Genomic DNA, 20,274 nt, shown 5'->3' with positions numbered 1-20,274 from the left:
GAATGGTTTGGAAAGATTCAGGACCAAGCAGGAGCAGACAAGAGGGGAGGGAAGTAAGAACCCTACTAAGTAGTGTTGCTAACTTCATTATACAAATGAGTAATTTAGGGCTCAGAAAGGTAACCTGATGTGCCCAGTAAAAGCAAGATTCCCACTAACCCACGGTGCTCCCCAAGCTACTCAAAGCACAAACAGGCGTACCAATGCTCCACATATGACCATCACCTACCAACTGAACAGGGATATGTAAACTATTTAACTGGGGCTGAAATCAGACATTAATGTGCAAACAGGGACTTATTTGAGCTAAGTGGCCATGAATATGCAAATGAACTGACTGCAATTCAGTAGATGTCCTCACAATTCTAGGAACTAACATCCTGTATAATGACTACTACAATACAGGGTGGGGCAAAATCAGTTTCAAGTTGTGAGTGCACAAGACACAGAATTTATTTTTGAATTATTTTTTATTTATTGTATTATGTTCCATACAAACAACTATAAACCTCCTTTTGCCCCATGCTGTATTCATGTAGTAGTCATACATATGTATAATCATATGTTACTGTTATATGGGCTTTTCAAGTTTAAAATTGTGATGGAGCCAAAAGTAACTTGCTGGATGTCTTCACCCGCAGCAGAACAAGCTGGACATCAGATGTGAGTGCTGGCACTGTCTCCTCACAGAACCACACCCAAGTCCAAGCAGAACAAGCTACTCTGGAATCAGAGGCTGGTCCTTCACTACCCTGCCCGTCAGTATCTCTGCCCAGCCCGTCATGCGCAGTCCGATACAGCACACTACAGTAACGGCATTTGAAACAAAGTTATTTTTTCTATGGGGTTTTTAATATCAAAGTGGCATTAAAAAAATAAGATTATCTGTCATCAACTAGTGCTGCTGGCTGTCCAAGGATTATTTCTCCAAAGTGAGGTTCTTATTAGGCTCTCCCCAGGCTCTGGGAGGTCTGCCCTGCTCTCTCAAGGTCCATTCTCTCATGACCTTCGGGTTCTTCCTCGTGTTTCAGCTACTATGGGGTAGGGAGGATGTTGTATGAACTAGATTCTTCAGAAAAATAAATCCATCTTATGTAAATTAAATCCACCAAGACCATTTTTAAATAAAATCAATATCTGCATTGCACAAAGTAAGGCTAAGAGGTGGTATACTCAATAATAGTCTTGGAAGAAGAATACATTCTTTTCCTAAAAGATTTGAAATAAGCATTGGTCTGTTCATGACCTGAGAAAAGGATATTTAATACTTACTACTTCTTAGGGACAGATAAAGAAATTGGCTTTTATAAAAACTGTATTATAATTTCATTATAGGACAAGTCATACATAGAAGTAAATTAAGATCAGTCTTTTAAAAAGCAAGATTATAAATATCCAACAGAAAGGAGAATCAATTTTATATACTATAATAGTACCTAAAACGGAAGAGACAACAATGAAAAATGGTTATTCTGAAATATTTATATGCAACTTTAAGAAAAAAAATTTTTTTCATGTCCCTTGCATAGTGTTATTAACAAAGTCATTGAGCAAAATTGAAAAGACTATGAAGAATTTTCTAATCAAATTTTAAGAGAGCAAACTTGATGAGTGCTTCTTATATTGAAGGCTGGGGAACCAATGCACGGTATGAGCATATAACCACTGTGCCTCGCTTCAGTCAAAATGACCCTGAAAATGTGTGCATAATTGAAAGTCTGCTTTAAACGCTTCATTACAGAACAGCTTGCTATTTAAGAGACTCCTATTAAATGTCCTTCTGTAAAAAGAATAATCAACTCATGGTTAACCTATTCTGGGTATCGCCTTATCTTAAAGCAAGGCACCTCCAAACAGGTTAATTACGTACGCTACCATTAAGTATTCACAGCCCCAGTCACCAACAACCCATTGGAGAACAAAACTCAAAAAATTCAGGTCAGGTCAGTGTGAGAGCCCCGTTTTCCCTGATTTCAGTATATCCATATTTACTGCACAAAGCAAATCCTCTTAGAGAAGTCAATTCTCAAGTGGCTGGAGCTTTACAGGATATTTTAATGTCAGGGCTATAGAAATGCCACTCATTAAACTAATGGGAATAAAAGTGGCACTCTAAAGGTAACATTATTGAGTACAAACATAAGTACTAAGTAGCCCCAAGGCAGAAAAGAAACTATAATCAAAATGGGGTATACATTTCTACTTGAATCAATGACAAATAATGTGAGTTACTTTCTCATTCGTGAGTTTTATTATCTTTAAAAGTCAGTGAGGACAAATCACAGGACTTCTACTCTATTTATCAAAGCTCCCGCTAGGGTTCCTCAAATAAGTAGGCTTCTACCTACAAATAACAAATAAGGAGATATTGAGGATAGAGACCTCCTTCGTCATATATTTTTAAGTGCCTCATTCAAGTCAAGCATTGTCCTAGGCACTGGAATGCAGTATAATGAATAAAGTTTGCATTCTAGGTATTCTGAGGAAAGTGTCAAAATGCAATAATTTAACAAGACATGTGCGTGTTAAGAAAAGCATTATAGCCTGACCAACCAGTGGTACAGTGGGTAGAGCATCAGACTGGGATGCAGAGGACCCAGGTTCAAAACCCCAAGCTTGTTGGCTTGAGCACGAGCTAATCCGCCTTGAGCCCAAAGGTCACAGACTTGAAGCCCAAGGTCTCTGGCTTGAGCAAGGGGTCACTTGCTCTGCTGTAGCCCCCGGTCAAGGCACATTTGAGAAAGTAATCAATGAACAACTAAGGTGCTGCAACAAAGAATTGATGCTTCTTATCTCTCTCCCTTCTGTCTGTCCCTATCTGTCCCTCTCTCTGTCTCTGTCACAAAAAAAAAAAAAAAAAAAAAAAAAAAATATATATATATATATATGGAAGATAAAAATCATGTCGTGATAAAGAATGACAGGACTAGGTGGGGAACAGGACACTGGAAGGTATCAGGAAACAAGAATGAAATCTGGGGAGAGTCTTCAGAGGGAGCACAGAAAAGATTTCAGGAGCAAACCTTGAACCACTTCAAAGAGCACTTGAGAAGATTTAGAAGGAAGATGAGAGCGGAGAAAAAACCATGGCTGCTGACAGATCGAGTGAGATGAACACAGAAAAACAAACACTGAAGCGGCCAAGGTAGAGGTCACTGGTGACCTCGGGTAGAGCCAGCTCCGTGCCACAGCAAGACTGGAGGGAAGGTGATAATGAGACCCCAAGAAGCGAACAGTTCTCCTAATTCCACAATGATAGCATTGTAAAAGCACCATTTTCATTTAAATCAATTTCACTCTAATTTTTCCAGGGTTTGAATATCTATCATACTTTCACAATCACAACATCCCCTTAAAATGGTCAGAACTAATAACAGCTCTATTTTTCAAATGTGATAACTGAGGCACAGTGGGCTGAATAACCTACGACATTATTTTGGTCGTGAGTGGCAGTATTTTGATTTTTTTTTTTTACCCTTGTGAGACAATGTGTTCATCGGTCATTTTTATTCTCCTGGAAATCACACATGAAACCTGAGAGGCTATACTCAGCTAAATGTTCATTAAAACTAATATCTTTCTAGCCACCAGCACAGCATGAAGCAGTGGAGAGGTTCAAAGCAATAGGACGTCTGTGATTAACGTAGACACACACGCAAGTTAGATTTCCACCTGTTATCTTGCTCACTTTGAAATAGCATCCCCACCTCCACAGCCCAATTGTCAACAGCAGACTATATAATGAACCATCTGCGCCATCCCAGTTAGAGCCAACTGAGATGGGTAGATGATACCAAAGAAGTCTAATTTCTTTCTATTCTTTTTTCCCCCTTGTGTGCTGTTAGGTTGAGCAGCATTTTTTAATTGCATGATAAATTGAAAACGTTGGCAGGAACTTAACTTTTGTATAATTGGAGCTTTATTTTAATGTGACTTTGATGGTCTCTTCTGGTGGATTTCTTTACCGCTTTGCCCGCCCCAGAAGGCAAAGCTGACCCTATGCACCGAACCTCTAGGAGGCAAAGCCTGCGGCCACGTGGCACTCAGAGAAGACAGAAAGATTGTCTGCCTCTTATGATTTGACGGAACTATTCAGTTAGGCCTATTCAAGGACAAGCTGCAATGCAGATCTCACTGTGGTCCTTGGGCCAGTCGGGATAATAGAATGAATGAAAAGGATGTCTGTTTTCAATGGAAAATAGGTGCGATTTTCCCTCTCTTTTCCTGCTGTAATGTTAAAAGCATTCATCAGAGAAACTGCTCTTCCTAAACACCATCAAACTTTTACAAAATCTGGTCAGTTGATCTCTTCTCTCACCCACCGTGAGCTGTGTCAGCTCAGCTGAATTATTTTTTATTGATTATTCTGAGCATGATATGTTTGCTAACATGTTTGCTAACTACTATACTTTCTCCCCTTGTAACCACAGGTAAATATTCCTATTTTGCTGAACACTGGTAAGTATAATAGACTATTGCTTGAAACTTCTATACTTCAATTACATTTTGAAGGAAGGGAAAGGTCCTAGTTAGGATTTAGTGATTCTTCAATTAATCATCCTGGCAGAATGGAATTCCTCTGTAACTTAGTTGGATTTTACAATGTTTTCCCATTATAAACAGCAGTGTTGTCCTAGGCCGGGCTCAAGGGCGACGTTTCTATTTACTAAAGCTGTGTATAACGGCAGAGAACTAATTCTCCAGAGCAGTTCGACCACCCACCTTGGAGTTCTCCACTGCGGCTGTACAGCTCCCGTCTCTGCTCCCGCAAGTAGGCGCTCATGCTGATGGCATGGGAAGACGACTCGAACCTGCAATGAAGGGCAGGGTAGACAAGTGGGCGGGTGGGCACCAAACAGGCAGTGTCAGCGAGTATTCCAACAGTACTCGAGTCTGTGTGCAGCTCCCTGACGATCCACAGCAGGAACACTGGCTGCTCCCCGGCGGGGCAGGGTGAGGCGGGCCGGGGCAGGCTGCCGCACGCTGTGGTTTATGAAGGAGACTCCGGGTAACGCTCCCCCACAGCCGGATCTGGAACTTCGGCTCATTTTCCATCTCAGTGGGTACAGCTCTGATCTGTGGCAACTTTCTTTTGCCTCCAGATCCTCTGCCAGGATCACTACAAACACAGCGAGAGAGTAATTTATGAAGTCATTCTGACTTTGCCTGTCCCACCACCAGTGACTGCCAGCAGTCACCACCAAGATCCTGGTTCCTCAGATCGGACATCCTGCCTTTCTAACCCCTCTGCGAGAGGACGCATATGACAGGCATGGTAGAAATGCTGCTGCTGAACCTCACTCACCAAGGAAGCAAGGCGCCTACAGCTCTCCTAGGTCTCAGAGACAATACAGTTTCTAAAGGGCTGCGCAGTTGTGACCTGCCACCTACCGCATAAAACGCTCTCGAATATACCAGCCCACAGAATGCTGTGCACACCTACCAGGGAACTGTCTCAGCAGTCAAAACATGGCGGGAGGCTCATGATACAGGTCTCTAACATAACAAATACAGCAAAGGAAAAGATGAATCACCACCTTAAGATAAACTTGTAGCTAAGGGGGAAAAAAGACCAGTTAAAATCATGACTCTTGCAAACTGTAAATTCTCTGATGTGCTAAGAAGTTCCATTTCAAACCTGCTGCCTTCAAAGTCAGAATAAGAGGCTGCCAGGAGAAACCCTTGCAAGAATTACTGCCACTCAGGGGTAAACAGCAACATAATGGAGCAACAGTGACAATGGAAGCGGTTTCTGGCACTGAGGAAGGGGCACCATTATTTTCTCATCACGCCTTCCTTCTCCATTCTTCCACAAGGAGGAGGAGCACTAAGAAGAATGGCGGTCTGAGGGGGACACTGGGGTTGCTTGCTCCTCTCTCTGCACCCTGCCAAGAACTAAGAGGACACTAATAGCCAGGAGGAGGCCACGTGTGCAGTACTTGATGTGCCACCTGCCAGTCAAGTACAAAAATGAAGCCACTGACCTCCAAAAGCATGCTGACAGCTATTGATCAGAAATGACAAAGGGGAAAAAAAATAAACTCTTGAGCAAAGAATGGAGAGGCACACATTATACAGTAAGAGGGAACTTAAACACACTTAATTAACCTTGGCTAGGAGCAATTAAAGAGAGCAAGAAAGTCCTTCAGGGATGTGATAAAAACAGATTACAGCTCACCAAAACCTTATTCCTCTATGACCTGATGTATTTTTGCTACTTGGAAATCCTTTTTATGTTTGGAACAAGCCATGAGTTGATACAATTTTATAGAGAATGAGGCACTAGACATGACTCTGTGTCACCTCCTTATTTTATAGACAAGAGACCCGGCTCTGGGGCACAGGGCTCATTAGGGTGCAACCAGGGCTCAAAATAGGCAGATTTGTAATAATGCCCTCATTCTAGGTGGGTGATGAGTTTTTACTTCTGTGCAATAATAATAAATGTGTAACAACTACTGAAGGTCATGTATTCATTTCCAACAATCTAGATGTTTTCCAATATCACAATTTCAGGAAAGTCTAGATGTCTGATAATGGATGTGTGGTCTCAGGTTGAAAGTCAGGGGCAATGGTTAAGAGCATGAAATCTAAAATCCTTGAAACCTCAATTTGGCAATACACATACATCTACAGTTAGGTGGCAGCTGAGTGGGGGAGGGGAGGGGAGGGGAGGGGAGAGGAGGGGAGCCTATGGGCCAGCATTGGTGGCCGTCTCCATGTCTCTATCAACTCCCCTCCATGCTCCTTCTTGCAGGCTGGCACAGCTCTGACCTAGCTGGATGTTCTGCTACCGTGTGCCCTCTTCACTTGGAAGTATCTTTCTTTTTTTATATTTTCCTGTGCTCAGGAAAAGTGGCTCTGTCTCCAGCTCAAGACCAATCCCCAGAGATGAACCCTAAGTGATGTAAGATAGTTACCAGGGTCTGCTTGCCTTGCCAGTAGTTGGTTTAGGACCAGACACGAGACCAGTCCTAGCCTTCTGGAGTGGACTGTGCAAAGGGGCTTTGTTGCTGGCAGGAAAATGAAGAAATGTATCAGTAATAAATTAAAATAATTTTAAAAGGGTTTAAAATGGCAAGGCTACTTTGGGAGACAGTTTGGCATTGTCTTATACAAAGTTAAAACCGAGTCTCACCATATGACCCAGCAGCCGTGCTCCTAAGGATTTATCCAAATGATTTGAAAATTTGTGTTTATACAAAAACCTGCACGTGAATGTTTATAGTAGCTTTACAGACTCAACCAAGGTGCCTTTCAATACTTGAATGGAAAACTGTGGTACATCCCACACAATGAACTATTATAGAGCGATACATGGAGATAATCAAGCCACACACACACACACACACCACACACACACACACACACACACACACACACACACACACATGAAACAACCTTATATTGCTAAGTGGAAAAAAGTCTGTTTGTAACTATGAAAGACATTCTGGAAAAGGCAAACGAAAGAGACAGTAAAAAAGCCAGTCATTGTCAGGGTCAGGGAGCAGGAAAAAGAGGAATAAACCAGTGGAAAACGGGGTGGTGTGTTTAGGGCAGTAAAACCATTCTGTGTGAGACTCTAATGGTGGATATATGATATTACATAGTTCTCAAAACCCATAACACTGTAGAAAACAAAGTGTGAACGCTAGTGTAAACCACAGACTTTAGCTGATAATGATGTATAAATATTGGTTCATCAATTGTAACACATGTAACCACATTCATGCAAGACGTTGATAGAGAACGTGTAGGAGAGGGAATATAAGAGAACTGTGTATTGTCTGTTTGATTTTTCTAAAAAAACTAAAACTGGTATAAAAAATAAAGACTACTCATTTAAAAAAAATATCAGTAGGGAGAATCACACCCTAGTTCCTGACATCACCAATTTTACTGGAGTGGAAGCGAAGGCAGGGGCATGGGAAGGCTGGCCTCCACGGCACTGTGCTGGGGAGCTGAGCAATGCTCCCACTGCTCCTGGCTGTGTGAGAGGCACCTCCCTGTGCTTTCACCTACGGTGGCCTGCTTGGGTCTCTGCATTACCTGCAGACAAAAGCACTTTCACTGCATTTCCATTCCTTTAGCCTCTGAATAAAACTACACAAAGAAGAAAAGGAAAGAAAGGAACCCATTAAATAAACAACGGATTTTATTCCACCGTCAGCACAGCAAATCTCTTCTCCTCTGGACCACGAGATAAAAGAGCGGCTGAGGCATCCCTTCATGAGTAAAAACTCAATAAACTCACGATTTATAGAATAAACAACCTCAAAAGTGAGTCAGTAGAAGATACTGGAGCCTCAACTGTTCACGACACTGTGATGACACTGCTGACGTCCCTTCCCATGCTCAGATTGACACACACAACTTCTTGGACACCCATTAACTCTTCAAAAAAACACATAGGTCTGCCAAGGATTAAACCCTGCTTCTAACACTTGCTAGCTGCGTGAACTTACATAGGTTACCTAACTTCTCTTGTGCCTCAATTTTTTTTTCACATGTGTAAAAGAGGGTTAAAAATAGAAAACACTTAGAAGGTCATAATGAGTAAACAAGATAATCCATGAAAATGACTTAACTCCTTGGCCAGCACTTAGTTAGAACTCAGTAAGTGATAGCCTATCTCTGGCTGCTGAAATGTAACCTGAATTATGCATAATTAAGGTTATTTTGAGAAACTGACCTACCACAATGCCCGGTAAGAGTAAATCATCAATGGAAGTTATTATTGTTGTTGTTATTATTGTTAATAATAATATAACTGTTAGCTGATATTAAGTGACATACACTTAGGATATATGACCAGGTAGGGTTAGCTAAGACAAGAATTAAAAAAAAAAAAATTTCCAGAATATTCCTTTACTAAACAAAACCCAATTATTACTTAGCTAGAGGGATTTACATAACTTTATTAACAAAGGTTGTTTCTTGGCACTTGGGGTTTTCCAAAGGCTGAAATATTACATTTCTTTTCATTTCATATAAATTCCCCAGAAACAACTAGAGAGTTGAATTTCCCTACATTATTGTATAAAGCTCCCTAGAAATAAATTCCTGCAATTTTTTAAAAAGTCTAGACAGTCCAGTAACTATATTCCAATATGACCATTTCCCCTTACAGAAAATAAAAGTTTACAAAATAGTCACTTCCTTTAAATTATTTCAGATCAACTTTAACCGGGGGGAAGTGATGGCCGTCAATTAAGTAGAAAGTCCTACCTGGATCCAATGCTTCTTGACACCTGTTCTATTACCAACAGGGAGATACTTACTTGAAAAGAGAATTTTTTGGCCTTTGAGGTTTCTTCTTGGCAAAAAAGGCTGCAAACTCGCGTCCGGTGCTAGCGTAGCTGAGTTGGGCTGATGGTTCCGAGGCTGTACGTGTATTTTTCATGTCCAAGTATTCAGTCAACAGCATCTGTGCAATCAGAGAAGCAATTTAATACACATATTTATGACGTGCTATTAGAAAAAGCAATGTTACACCATAAAAACCTAATGCTAAAACCTCATCCTTGACATCTGGAAGTATGTGAACCTAGCTATGCTATTTCTATTGGAAGATCTGAGGAAGCAATCATTCTATCCAGAAAGCCAAGTGTGTTCTCTGTATTCCTAAAACCCGGGAAAGAGAGCAGTGGGCATTTGAATATGGGAGTAAAGGGAAGATTTTCTTTTTTATTTTCCCCCCATTTTTCCGAGGCTGGAAACGGGGAGGCAGTCAGACAGACTCCCGCATGCGCCCGACTGGGATCCACCCGGCATGCCCACCAGGGGGCGATGCTCTGCCCCTCTGGGGCGTCGCTCTGTTGCATCCAGAGCCATTCTAGCGCCTGAGGCAGAGGCCACAGAGCCATCCCCAGCGCCTGGAGCCTTGGCTGTGGGAGGGGAAGAGAGAGACAGAGAGGAAGGAGAGGGGGAGGGGCGGAGAAGCAGATGGGCGCTTCTCCTGTGTGCCCTGGCCAGGAATCAAACCCAGGACTCCTGCACGCCAGGCCGATGCTGGGAACATTTTCTAATAAGTTTATTTGAGCTGAGCTGACACTTATGCTGGGAGTAAGCTCTCTAATGCTATAAGGGGGACACTTTATTAAGGGGCTACACATGTAAGGTACCGTATTGAGTGAATCAATATTTCCCTGTAGTCACAACCTAACATCAATTATTCCATATTATAATAGCATCATCAACAATGTCATAATATTTACTGAGGGCTTCTTATGTTGCAGGCCAGGAGCTAGTTGCCTTAGAAGTATTACCACATTTAAAAAAGCACAAAAGTTTATCACCTACATTCCCAGATTGGAGATTTAAAAAACGAGGCTCTGCAGAGGTCCAGACATGCCAAGTAAGGCCTGGTGACCTCACTCCAGAGGCCACGCAGTCGCATCACGTGAATAAGCTAACTAACCTGCGCAGAGGTAGCACAGGCCACAGCGGGTGATGAGGAATGCCTAACCTACATTAGCCTCTCTCCTAAATAAATCCTAACGAACCCTTGCAAAAATCAATTCCGCTGTTTTCTCTTCCATGACTCCTTCCCAGGCTACTCTAGGTCAGCTGTCCCCTTTTCTGAACTCCTAAAACTGCCCGTTTTACACATCATTCAGTAGTTTTACCAAAAACTGCTGAATACAGCCCTGGCCGGTTGGCTCAGTGGTAGAGCGTTGGCCTGGCATGCAGAAGTCCCGGGTTTGATTCTCGGCCAGGGCACACAGGAGAAGCGCCCATCTGCTTCTCCACCCCTCCCCCTCTCCTTCCTCTCTGTCTCTCTCTTCCCCTCCCGCAGCTGGGGCTCCATTATAGCCCCGGGCACTGGGGATGGCTCCTTGGCCTCTGCCTCAGGCGCTAGAGTGGCTCTGGTCACAACAGAGCGACGCCCTGGAGGGGCAGAGCATCGCCCCCTGATGGGCAGAGCGTCGCCCCCTGGTGGGCGTGCCCGGTGGATCCTGGTCGGGCGCATGCGGGAGTCTGTCCGACTGTCTCTCCCCGTTTCCAGCTTCAGAAAAATACAAAAACATAAAAAACTGCTGAATACTATTAACTATTAACTGAAAAAAAAAAAAAAGCCAAACCACCCAACTTAAATGCTATATCCTTATAGCAATATTTTTCTTTACTCCTCTATAGAGCCATGCAAGTTACCAGGGAATAAAAAAAAAGTGACTCACAGATTTTTAAACAGTACGTGATAAGAAGTCTTGATGTATGTTATTATATGAAAATTGCAGATAGTCTCCAAAGTAGAATGAACCCTAAATGAGTCCTCAGCACAAAATTCTACAATAGCGGTAAGAACAGAGACAGGTGTAATTTCAATCATCAGCTCTGCAGTGTTTGTTTCCTTGGTGTTTTGCTTCTTTTTCCTACCACCATTTGCCGCTAGCCAGAAAAGTACTGCTTGAAAACCGGTAAAGTTTTACTTTGACACCCAAAGGGGTAAAAGTGCATTGTTAAATATCTCAAAGAACAAATAAACTCCTATATCTAAGATGCTTTAAATTTGATTGAATTGGGCTAAATCTTCTTCTACAAAGTCTTTCCACAAATATCAGCTATCTAATGTTAAAATATAACCACATAATTTCTTGGTGATTCTATAACATTGTGGATAAGGTACTACATCTTCTAAATTGGACATGAATATCCTAAGCACGTACCTGTGAGTTCCTGGGGGGAAATCATTTAAGATTGAAATTGGGGGAAAATCATTCGAGATTGGAATTCTGGGGCACAGGGCATTTCACATTACATCAACATATCCCGCCCACAGAAAGTCCGCAGAAGATAATCCTATGTTCTTGCTGGATCTCATGTCCTTCATTTCTCAGACACTCATTTTTTTTTCTCTTTAAGTACCAGAAATTGCTATTTCTTACTGATCAAGAGTTCAAAAACTAAGTCAAAGTTGATGGGTGCTTTTAAGTTTAACTTGAGAGGCATTAATTTGTAAAACCAAAGACAAAAATATGAAAACACAGTCGGAAAGGACCTGAAATTCCCTATATCCTAATGAGATCATGATTCACTATATATATTTTTTTGAGTATCTGGTATGTTGGAAGGTTCTGTGCTTGAGGCAAAGAAACAGAATGCTTAAGAAACCATACAAATCAGGGTGGTCAGGCATCTCCTCTGCTATAATTAGTCGTTGCTGATTATTTAACTAGTAGTTGTAAAGATGGTAGTCCAAAATCTTATTATGTATAAAGCAGGGCCAGGATTTTGAGATTTACAACATGCTATAAGATTGGCAACATCACTGAATAAATCTGTTACCATTTAATCCTTTCTAACACACTGCCTATATCTGCTTGTTGTTATATACACCAAGTTTTCTAAAAATAAATAAGGGAATTGTGGGCTTCAAATGAACACATCTTCTGTCTTCAGCTTATCTGTTTATCCAGGTAACTACTCAATGAAACACGCAGGTCCTTCTAGGTATTTAATGTGGTTGATCCCTTACAGTAACTTCCCAGCTTACAAAACCTTCTCCTTGTCTAAGAACTGGCCCCTAACCACACAGTGGACTCTGGCTGCCACACTCTACCCTGGGATCCCACCCTCTTGACCAGACCCCTGTTCCACCAAGGGGTCAGTCAACCCTCACCTAGCCAATCAGATTTACTTTCCCAGCTATGTGTTAGTGGAATACAGTCTCTGCTGGTCAGTTGAGGTGAGGGGATGTCAATTCTTTGAGGCAACTAGCTTTTACCACGTAGAAAGAATGTCAAAGAAAGCCAATCTGCACAGAGAGAATAAAGAATGAACTAGATGACCAGAGAGAGAGAAGTAGGAGACCCACAGGAGACAGACTGAAAGGCTGCAACCTGTCTTCCATAGCCTTCCACATCTAAAATCCACTAGCAGATAAGATCTGAGTTTTCTAGCCTTTGGTTCCACAATAGTAAAGGCACAGCCTTTACTGCCTTTTCCTTATGCTAGCATAAACAGGTATTTGTTTCTTCATTAAGATAACTATGGATAAATGAATATATACTAACATGCATCTAGGGATGTGTGTATCACATACTCTGTGTTTGCAGAACACAGAGATCTCATGACAACAGCAGTGGAAACCAATTCTCTTGACTATGAACTTCAAATGTGCAACAATTTACAGCAAAGCTATACTGTAATTACCCCCTGTGGTGAATCTGAAAATCAGACTGCTTTTCATGTTAGGGGCATTAGATGACAGAAACCATGTTGAGCTCTCAATACGAACTAACACTGGATGTCTCCTGGGGAAAATATCTTAAATGTGCTTTCATTAAAAACTGTAATTCTTTAATAATTTGCTTTTTAACATAGAGATGCCCAGGAGTTGTGTCAAAGGCATAGCAAAGTAGCTTCCATTGAACCAACCCTCATACTGATAGTAATTTAAAAAATTGAAGAAACGGGTAAAAAATAAAAATCTGAAGGTCCTAGAGAGGAACCAAATCAAAGAGGAACTGATGGCAGTGATTCAAAAAGGAGACAGTCCTGGCTGGGCGACTCAGTGGATAAAGCATCAACCCGGCACACCAAAGGTCGCGGGGTTTGACCCCCATCAGGGCACATATGAGAAGCAACCAATCAGTACACAACTAAATGGAACAACTAAGTGAAACAGTGAGTTGATGCTTCTCCCTTCCCCTACCCCCTCTCAAATTGATGAAAAAATTGAATGAATGAATGAATGAATGAATAAGTGAATAAGAAGAAGCCCACAGGTAAGTTCCTCTGGCTTTTTCCCAGAGAGCATTTTCCCATTTCCATGGGAAAGAGTAGGACCTATGCAGAAGCTACCGTCCTACCGAGACTGGCGAAGGTAAGGACTAGGCACAGGGATGACGGGATGGCCAGAGTCTGAGAAGAGAAATCCAGAGCAGAGTGAAGAGCAGAACCACCAAAATATAGCCCTCACACTACCACCTTGATCCCAGAAATATTACAGCAGAGAGACTGAAACAATGAAACAATATTATTAAATTTCTAGAAACTCAGATTTCCCCCACAGACTTGCTAGTGAATGAAATATTAATGACAAAGAAAAAAACAGAAAAAGCTTTTTTTTTCTAATATAGCAGTCTCATTTCCCCATTGTATAAGAACTAAAATATTCCACAGTAAGGAAACCAAAAGAAAAATAAACTATCATTCTGAACATACAATGGCTGACTGTTCAATTATACTCATTATCAATGGCAATTGTGTAATTAAAACCGCTATTAGTGTGGTCTTGTGAATAGTCCACACTTTAGTGTTCAAAGTAAAACAAACCTCCAAATTCCAAGAGTACACATGTACTTTCTAGTCCTGTATCCAATACCTTACCAACCAGGCCTAGATCAAAGAGCTCGTGTTTAGCTTGTCCCCTATACCAGACATTAATAATCCATATCTCATATAACATAAGCAGAGGAAGAAAAGGGCATATATGCAAAAATTGTAAAAAATTTTACTTCTAATTAACCTAGCTGCTATTTCACCATGACATTATATCAATATGTGTACATACAGATGCATATTTGTTCGTATAATTGTGAGTGTATGTATATGTATGTGTGGCAAGATTAAACATGGACGAGCACACTGCCTGGTATAGTCACAGCCCCTACCGTGAGCTCTAGCCCCCTCTCTAAAACCACATAGCCGTCTGTACAGTTTGTATCACTCAAGGACTTTACCTTGTAGTGACTTGCTTCTGTCCTGCCTCTCAGTTCAGGCCATGCTTTTTCTTGTACCTCTCAACATCTAGCACAGTGTCTTGAACCAAGTAGGTGCTCCCCAGCAGGTAACCTAAATGGAAAGTCAGGTGCTCTACAGACGGCTGCGTACTGGTGTTTGACATCCGCACACGAGCTCCTCAGAGTATAACTACAACACCCATGATGAAACGTGCAGCCTTCTGAGGCACATTCATTGACTGACAATGCAGGAATTCCATTTATTAAACTTCTGCTCTGATGAGGTAAGTGCCTAATGGCCTGAAAGAGTTCATGCATCTTGGGAAAGACTCAAATTGCTCTCTAAAGACAGTGTATACAATTAAGTGGCTACAACCCAGAATTTTCAATGAGCAGATAAGTTACTAAAGGCTTCTTCATATTGGTTATCTGCAATCTTTGGACATGGGCATCCCTATAAGAAATGGAAATGCTTATAATTCAATTCAAAATGGAACCTGGAACAACAGGTGCAGAGTCAGATCCAATGAATGTTTATTTTGTACCTACTGAGTGCCAGGGTCTGCGTCCATTAGGATTGAAGGGCAGCATCATAAAGACTGGGAGCTAACAGGGTGTGGAGGTGCTGAAGACACAAGTACAAGGATACAGAAACAAGGTCTTAGCTGAATTCATCTAAGGCTCTTCAGAATACGCTTTCAGTCTCTCTGCCCACATCTTTTTTATTTTCTTTTTTTTTTTTTTTTGTATTTTTTTCAAAGTGAGTAGTGGGGGTGGGAGGGGAGCAGACAGACTCCCGCATGCACCCAACCGGGTCCACCCAGCATGCCCACCAGGGGGTGATGCTCTGCCCATCTGGGGCATTGCTCCGTTGCAATTGGAGTCATTCTAGTGCCTGAGGCAGAGGCCATGGAGCTGTCCTCAGTGCCTGGGCCAACTTTGCTCCAGTGGAGCCTTGGCTGCAGGAGGAGAAGAGAGAGATAGAGAGAAAGGAGAGGAAGAAGGGTGGAGAAGCAGATGGGTGCTTCTCCTATGTGCCCTTGCCAGGAATCAAACCCAGGACTTCTACACACCAGGCTGATGCTCAACCACTCAGCCAACTGGCCAGGGCCTCTCTGCCTACATCTTACATTCTTCTGTATGGATCGTGTATATTGTAAATTCAGTAAGGTGCTCACAGTTATGAATACACACATATTATGCCTCTCTAGAATGAGCTTCCCACATACTTAAATCCCAGCCTTCCTTAAAGAACCAGTTCTGCTCCAACCACATGCACAAAACCTTCTCTGACCTATCTATCTAGAGTTGCCCTTTAAATTCCACCAGGATCCATGGATGATTAGCTGGATTTGGCAATGAATTAGATACTGCTGTGTATTTAAGTTTTCCTATGTGTATCCCTTGAACTCCCAACATGACTTGGTAAGAAGTCACTTTGTCTGACACTTCCCTGTATTACCAAAATTCCCCTCGCCCTTAAATACCTTAACTGAAATCCTTTGTAACTTAAGTAGTAACTTAATATCACTCATTTCTAGACTTTGTCAATTTTTACATCTATAAGATTCTGTCTATAACATAAGCAAAATTATTCTATCCCAAAGTGATTATAAATATACATATGAGATATATGTCTCCGTTGAGTAAGATATGAAACTAATGAAAAATACCCTTTGATAACTTGGCTAAACAAAAAGTAATCCTATTTTATCCATTTAATTAGCAAAAATAAAAAATCCAAATCTATAATAGGTCTATGATTATATACACTATTGATTATAACACACTCTTTCTACTAAAATGGTATATGTTCATTCAAAACATAAGTTTAAACTATCTCATTTATCTACTACACTTGACGTTAGCCTACAATTTAAAAGGTTAACAAAATTAACTGCACTGCTGGTTTAAGTATTTATAGTAAATGCAGAAATTCCACGGTCCAAAACTGGAGCATTACTTCGGTGATATTTCTGGCATCAAATTTAATTCTTTTGAATCGGTGTTCCTGTTTAACTTGACTTTCCCCCAAATACTTCTTTGTTCTATTTTGATCTTTTATTTTTTTAAATTTTATTTAGAAAATTAAATTTAATAGGGTGATATTGATCAATAAGAGTAGTAGGTTTCGGTCCTGGCCGGTTGGCTCAGTGGTAGAGCATCGGCCTGGCATGCAAGGGGTCCCGGGTTCGATTCCCAGCCAGGGTACACAGGAGAGGTGCCCATCTGCTTCTCCACCCCTCCCCCTCTCCTTCCTCTCTGTCTCTCTCTTCCCCTCCCTCAATGAGGCTCCATTGGAGCAAAGATGGCCCGGGCGCTGGGGATGGCTCCTTGGCCTCTGCCCCAGGCCCTAGAGTGGCTCTGGTCGTAACAGAGCGATGCCCTGGAGGGGCAGAGCGTCGCCCCCTGGTGGGCGTGCCAGGTGGATCCCAGAGAGGCGCCCATCTGCTTCTCCACCCCTTCCCCTCTCCTTCCTCTCTGTCTCTCTCTTCCTCTCCCGCAGCCAGGGCTCCATTGGAGCGGAGATGGCCCAGGCGCTGAGGACGGCTCTGTGGCCTCTGCCTCAGGCGCTAGAGTGGCTCTGGTAGCAACAGAGCGACGCCCCGGATGGGCAGAGCATCGCCCCCTGGTGGGCGTGCCGGGTGGATCCCGGTCAGGCGCATGCGGGAGTCTGTCTGACTGCCTCCCCATTTCAAGCTTCAGAAAAAAAAAAAAGAAATACATTACATGCATCTATCAGAGCCCGATTCTACCAGCAAGTGGGAAAACAACCCTGCTGCACTGGCAGCATGTGGCCCAATGGGATTCTTTAGGCTTTCAACTATTTACCCCACATTTTCCAATCATCACATCACAACTTGTTAATTACTGACAACCTACACCGACCTGTTCAAACACATTTAACTCTTCCCTTCTGCCCCCACGACCCAAAGACAATGTCTAAACAGCTAAAATGCCTTTTGAGTTTAGAAAAAAGTTGTGTGCCTGAAATCGTTTCTCTCTCCAAAATCTACATCTTGTGATTTTCACTCTCAAAGAGAGGACCACATCCTGTAGAGAGACGCAACACTGCAATGTGGCGGGATGATTAACCTGACTCCTTACTGAAATGAGAGTGAACGTTTGTAAACATGACTTCAGAACATGGGAGGGACGGTGACACGGAGCCAAAGTCCTCGTTATGAAAACGGCCACAGCTCCACCCTGTCGTCCTTGGTCCTTTCCTACCCCTTGGTGACAAGCTCATTCTGTAAAGTCGGGCACAGATGAAAAAAAGCCAGTATGCTATTTAAATACCAACCATGTTAACTCAGAAGCAATGCCGTACTATTCATGTACCACTTGTTCCCTGCTAATTGCTTTAAGGCATCCTGCTATGGAGAAGGTAGCAGCAGCGGCCAGGCCCTGGGCTTCTTCAAATGCCAGCTATTAGTAACAAAACCCCAAAAAGGTCTTAACTGAATTTACCAGGAGCTCATGAACTTTAAAAATTGTTAATCAGATTCCCATGTAAATGGAATGACGATTAAAGGTTAAGTACAGGTTTCTAAAATTTCAGAAGTTGAGAATATATTGCCCTTCACAGGGGGAGGAATAAAAAAACAACAACCCTATCAGCCTCGACAGGAACTAAATATCTTAATTAAAAATGCAGAAGTACCACGCTTATTTTTACATGAAGTTCTATTTTCAAATGTCAAAGTTAATCATGCACTTGACTAAAAGTGTGCAACATTCACTCTCTCGGAAAAGAAACGCCTTAGTATTCTTCTCTGAGACAACATCTGCAGGTCTCCAAAACTTTCTGGTGTTCCTCAGATCTGCTCCTTGCCTATGCTGCACAGAAGGCTCAGGATCCCAGGGGAATGCCTTCTCCAGACAGATCTTAATTGCCCTCCATCTGAGGAGTAATCTAACACCACGTCTTCAATCAAATCTGCTTCATATTTATGTGGTTTGGGAGCAACACGAGGTGCTTCCTCCATAAATCTGCTGCACCTGTGTCCCTGGAGTGACATGTTAACAAATGAACATGACATCTCCTCACACTTCAATGAGAATTTGTAATTCTTCGAAAGAATGTATTTGATCAATTATGGCGTCATTACAGTGGAAAAGCAAAGCCATGTCTTTGGAGTGCATTTCACCAAATCTGCAAGCGCTTGTGTTCCTGCAGCAGAATAAATGACAGATCCCAAATCCCAGAGTTGGGTCCTCATTCGGCTTTAATACTCAATCTCAGGTTCTCAAGCTTACGAGGATCTAGGTACAACAATCACTGAGTGCAATAATGACTAAGATGAATTGCTCTGAATTGCTCTATACAAAATACTTGTAGAACTCCAAATCAAGAAATACTGGGAGTGTAATATCTAGCCAGTAAAAGAAACAATTATTCTTTAGGCTAAAAACACACATTCATGGAAGAAAAATTCTTTTGCAATCCTACTGTTTTTCTGCTCTCTGTCTCTGATTATACTTCCGATCTTTTGTCCTTTATTCTTCATAAAAGCCTGAGAAAAGTTCAGTGTTTGCTCAATGCAAAGTATCTGGCTCACACGTGAAAAGAAAAGTGGTGCCTTCTCGAGCTACCGCGAGAGCCACAGCTCCTGCTGCTGTTCGATCACTTCCAATCACTAATGGCGAGATTCAAGAGCAAACCACAGCTCGTGGGTTTTAAAGAAATCTGTAAGTGGAAAACTAGTGAAATATATGGTTAGCCAAGCTAAAGTGGAAAGAAAAAGAAAAAATGAGGAAACAGGGAAGGGAAATTTTTTAAAATGCTTCTTTTTGGAAAATATGTCTACTAAATGTATGCGGTCCTTTTAGTAGCATCTGTGGTTGCCCCTCGGGCTGGCACGGCAATGGGATATCCCAACTGGAAACGAGAAGGGGCTTCCTCTTCCTGAGGATACAGTTCCAGAGTCTTTCATGTGGTTCAATCCACCTAGTGTCCATAGTCCCATACAGCAGTGGTCTCTGACCCTCGGGCCGCAGACCAGTACCAGTCCGTGGGCCATTCAGTACCGGTCCACAGAGAAAGCATAAATAACTTACATTATTTCCATTTTATTTATATTTAAGTCTGAACGATGTTTTATTTTTTAAAAATGACCAGATTCCCTCTGTTACATCCATCTAAGACTCACTCTTGACACTTGTTTCGGTCACGTGATACATTTATCCATCCCATCCTAAAGGCCGGTCCATAAAAGTATTTTCACAGGGCTTGGCCCTTACCTCTGTTCTCTGTACAGTCTCTGCCCCATTTTATTCCTTCATTACTTTCAACAGTATTTATAAGTGCCTTCTATATGGTAGGTCCTTCCTAAGTGCCTTACTTTGTCACCCTGCCACTAAGTGGAGTGACCCAGTTCTCCAAATCACGGACATTAAACTGATCCATGGCCCAAAAAAGGTTGGGGACCACTGCCCTACAGGACAGGACAGGGAGATCTAAACTGCAGGAGATGGGTGTGCTGGGCTGTCACACGGAGTTCTGATGATGACTCCGCAGTGACCACTAGTGTGCAGGATGGCAATTGATCAGGTGTTAGGAGATGAGCCTGTGAAACTGAACTTA

The 20,274-nt window shown here is 42.1% G+C and overlaps 1 protein-coding gene across 2 annotated transcripts in view; it reads right to left on the bottom strand.

The window, feature by feature from the left end:
• Positions 1-20,274, bottom strand: part of EXOC4 (exocyst complex component 4) — a 701,469-nt gene that overhangs the window by 464,241 nt on the left and 216,954 nt on the right. The window contains exons 8-10 of one of the 2 annotated variants that reach the window (XM_066362740.1): positions 9,282-9,427; positions 4,723-4,811; positions 688-804 (exon numbers count right to left, since the gene is read on the bottom strand). In XM_066362740.1, the coding sequence (XP_066218837.1) occupies positions 719-804; positions 4,723-4,811; positions 9,282-9,427 (321 nt within the window). In that variant the 3' untranslated portion in view covers positions 688-718. Of the gene's footprint in view, positions 1-687; positions 805-4,722; positions 4,812-9,281; positions 9,428-20,274 lie in introns of those variants that run through there. The other variant, XM_066362739.1, reaches the window with a different exon arrangement.

Source organism: Saccopteryx leptura, chromosome 2 (genome assembly GCF_036850995.1).
Source record: "Saccopteryx leptura isolate mSacLep1 chromosome 2, mSacLep1_pri_phased_curated, whole genome shotgun sequence".
NCBI classification, from domain to species: Eukaryota; Metazoa; Chordata; class Mammalia; order Chiroptera; family Emballonuridae; genus Saccopteryx; species Saccopteryx leptura.
The sequence above is the reverse complement of the archived record's forward strand: the minus strand, read 5'-3'. Positions and strand labels throughout refer to the sequence as shown.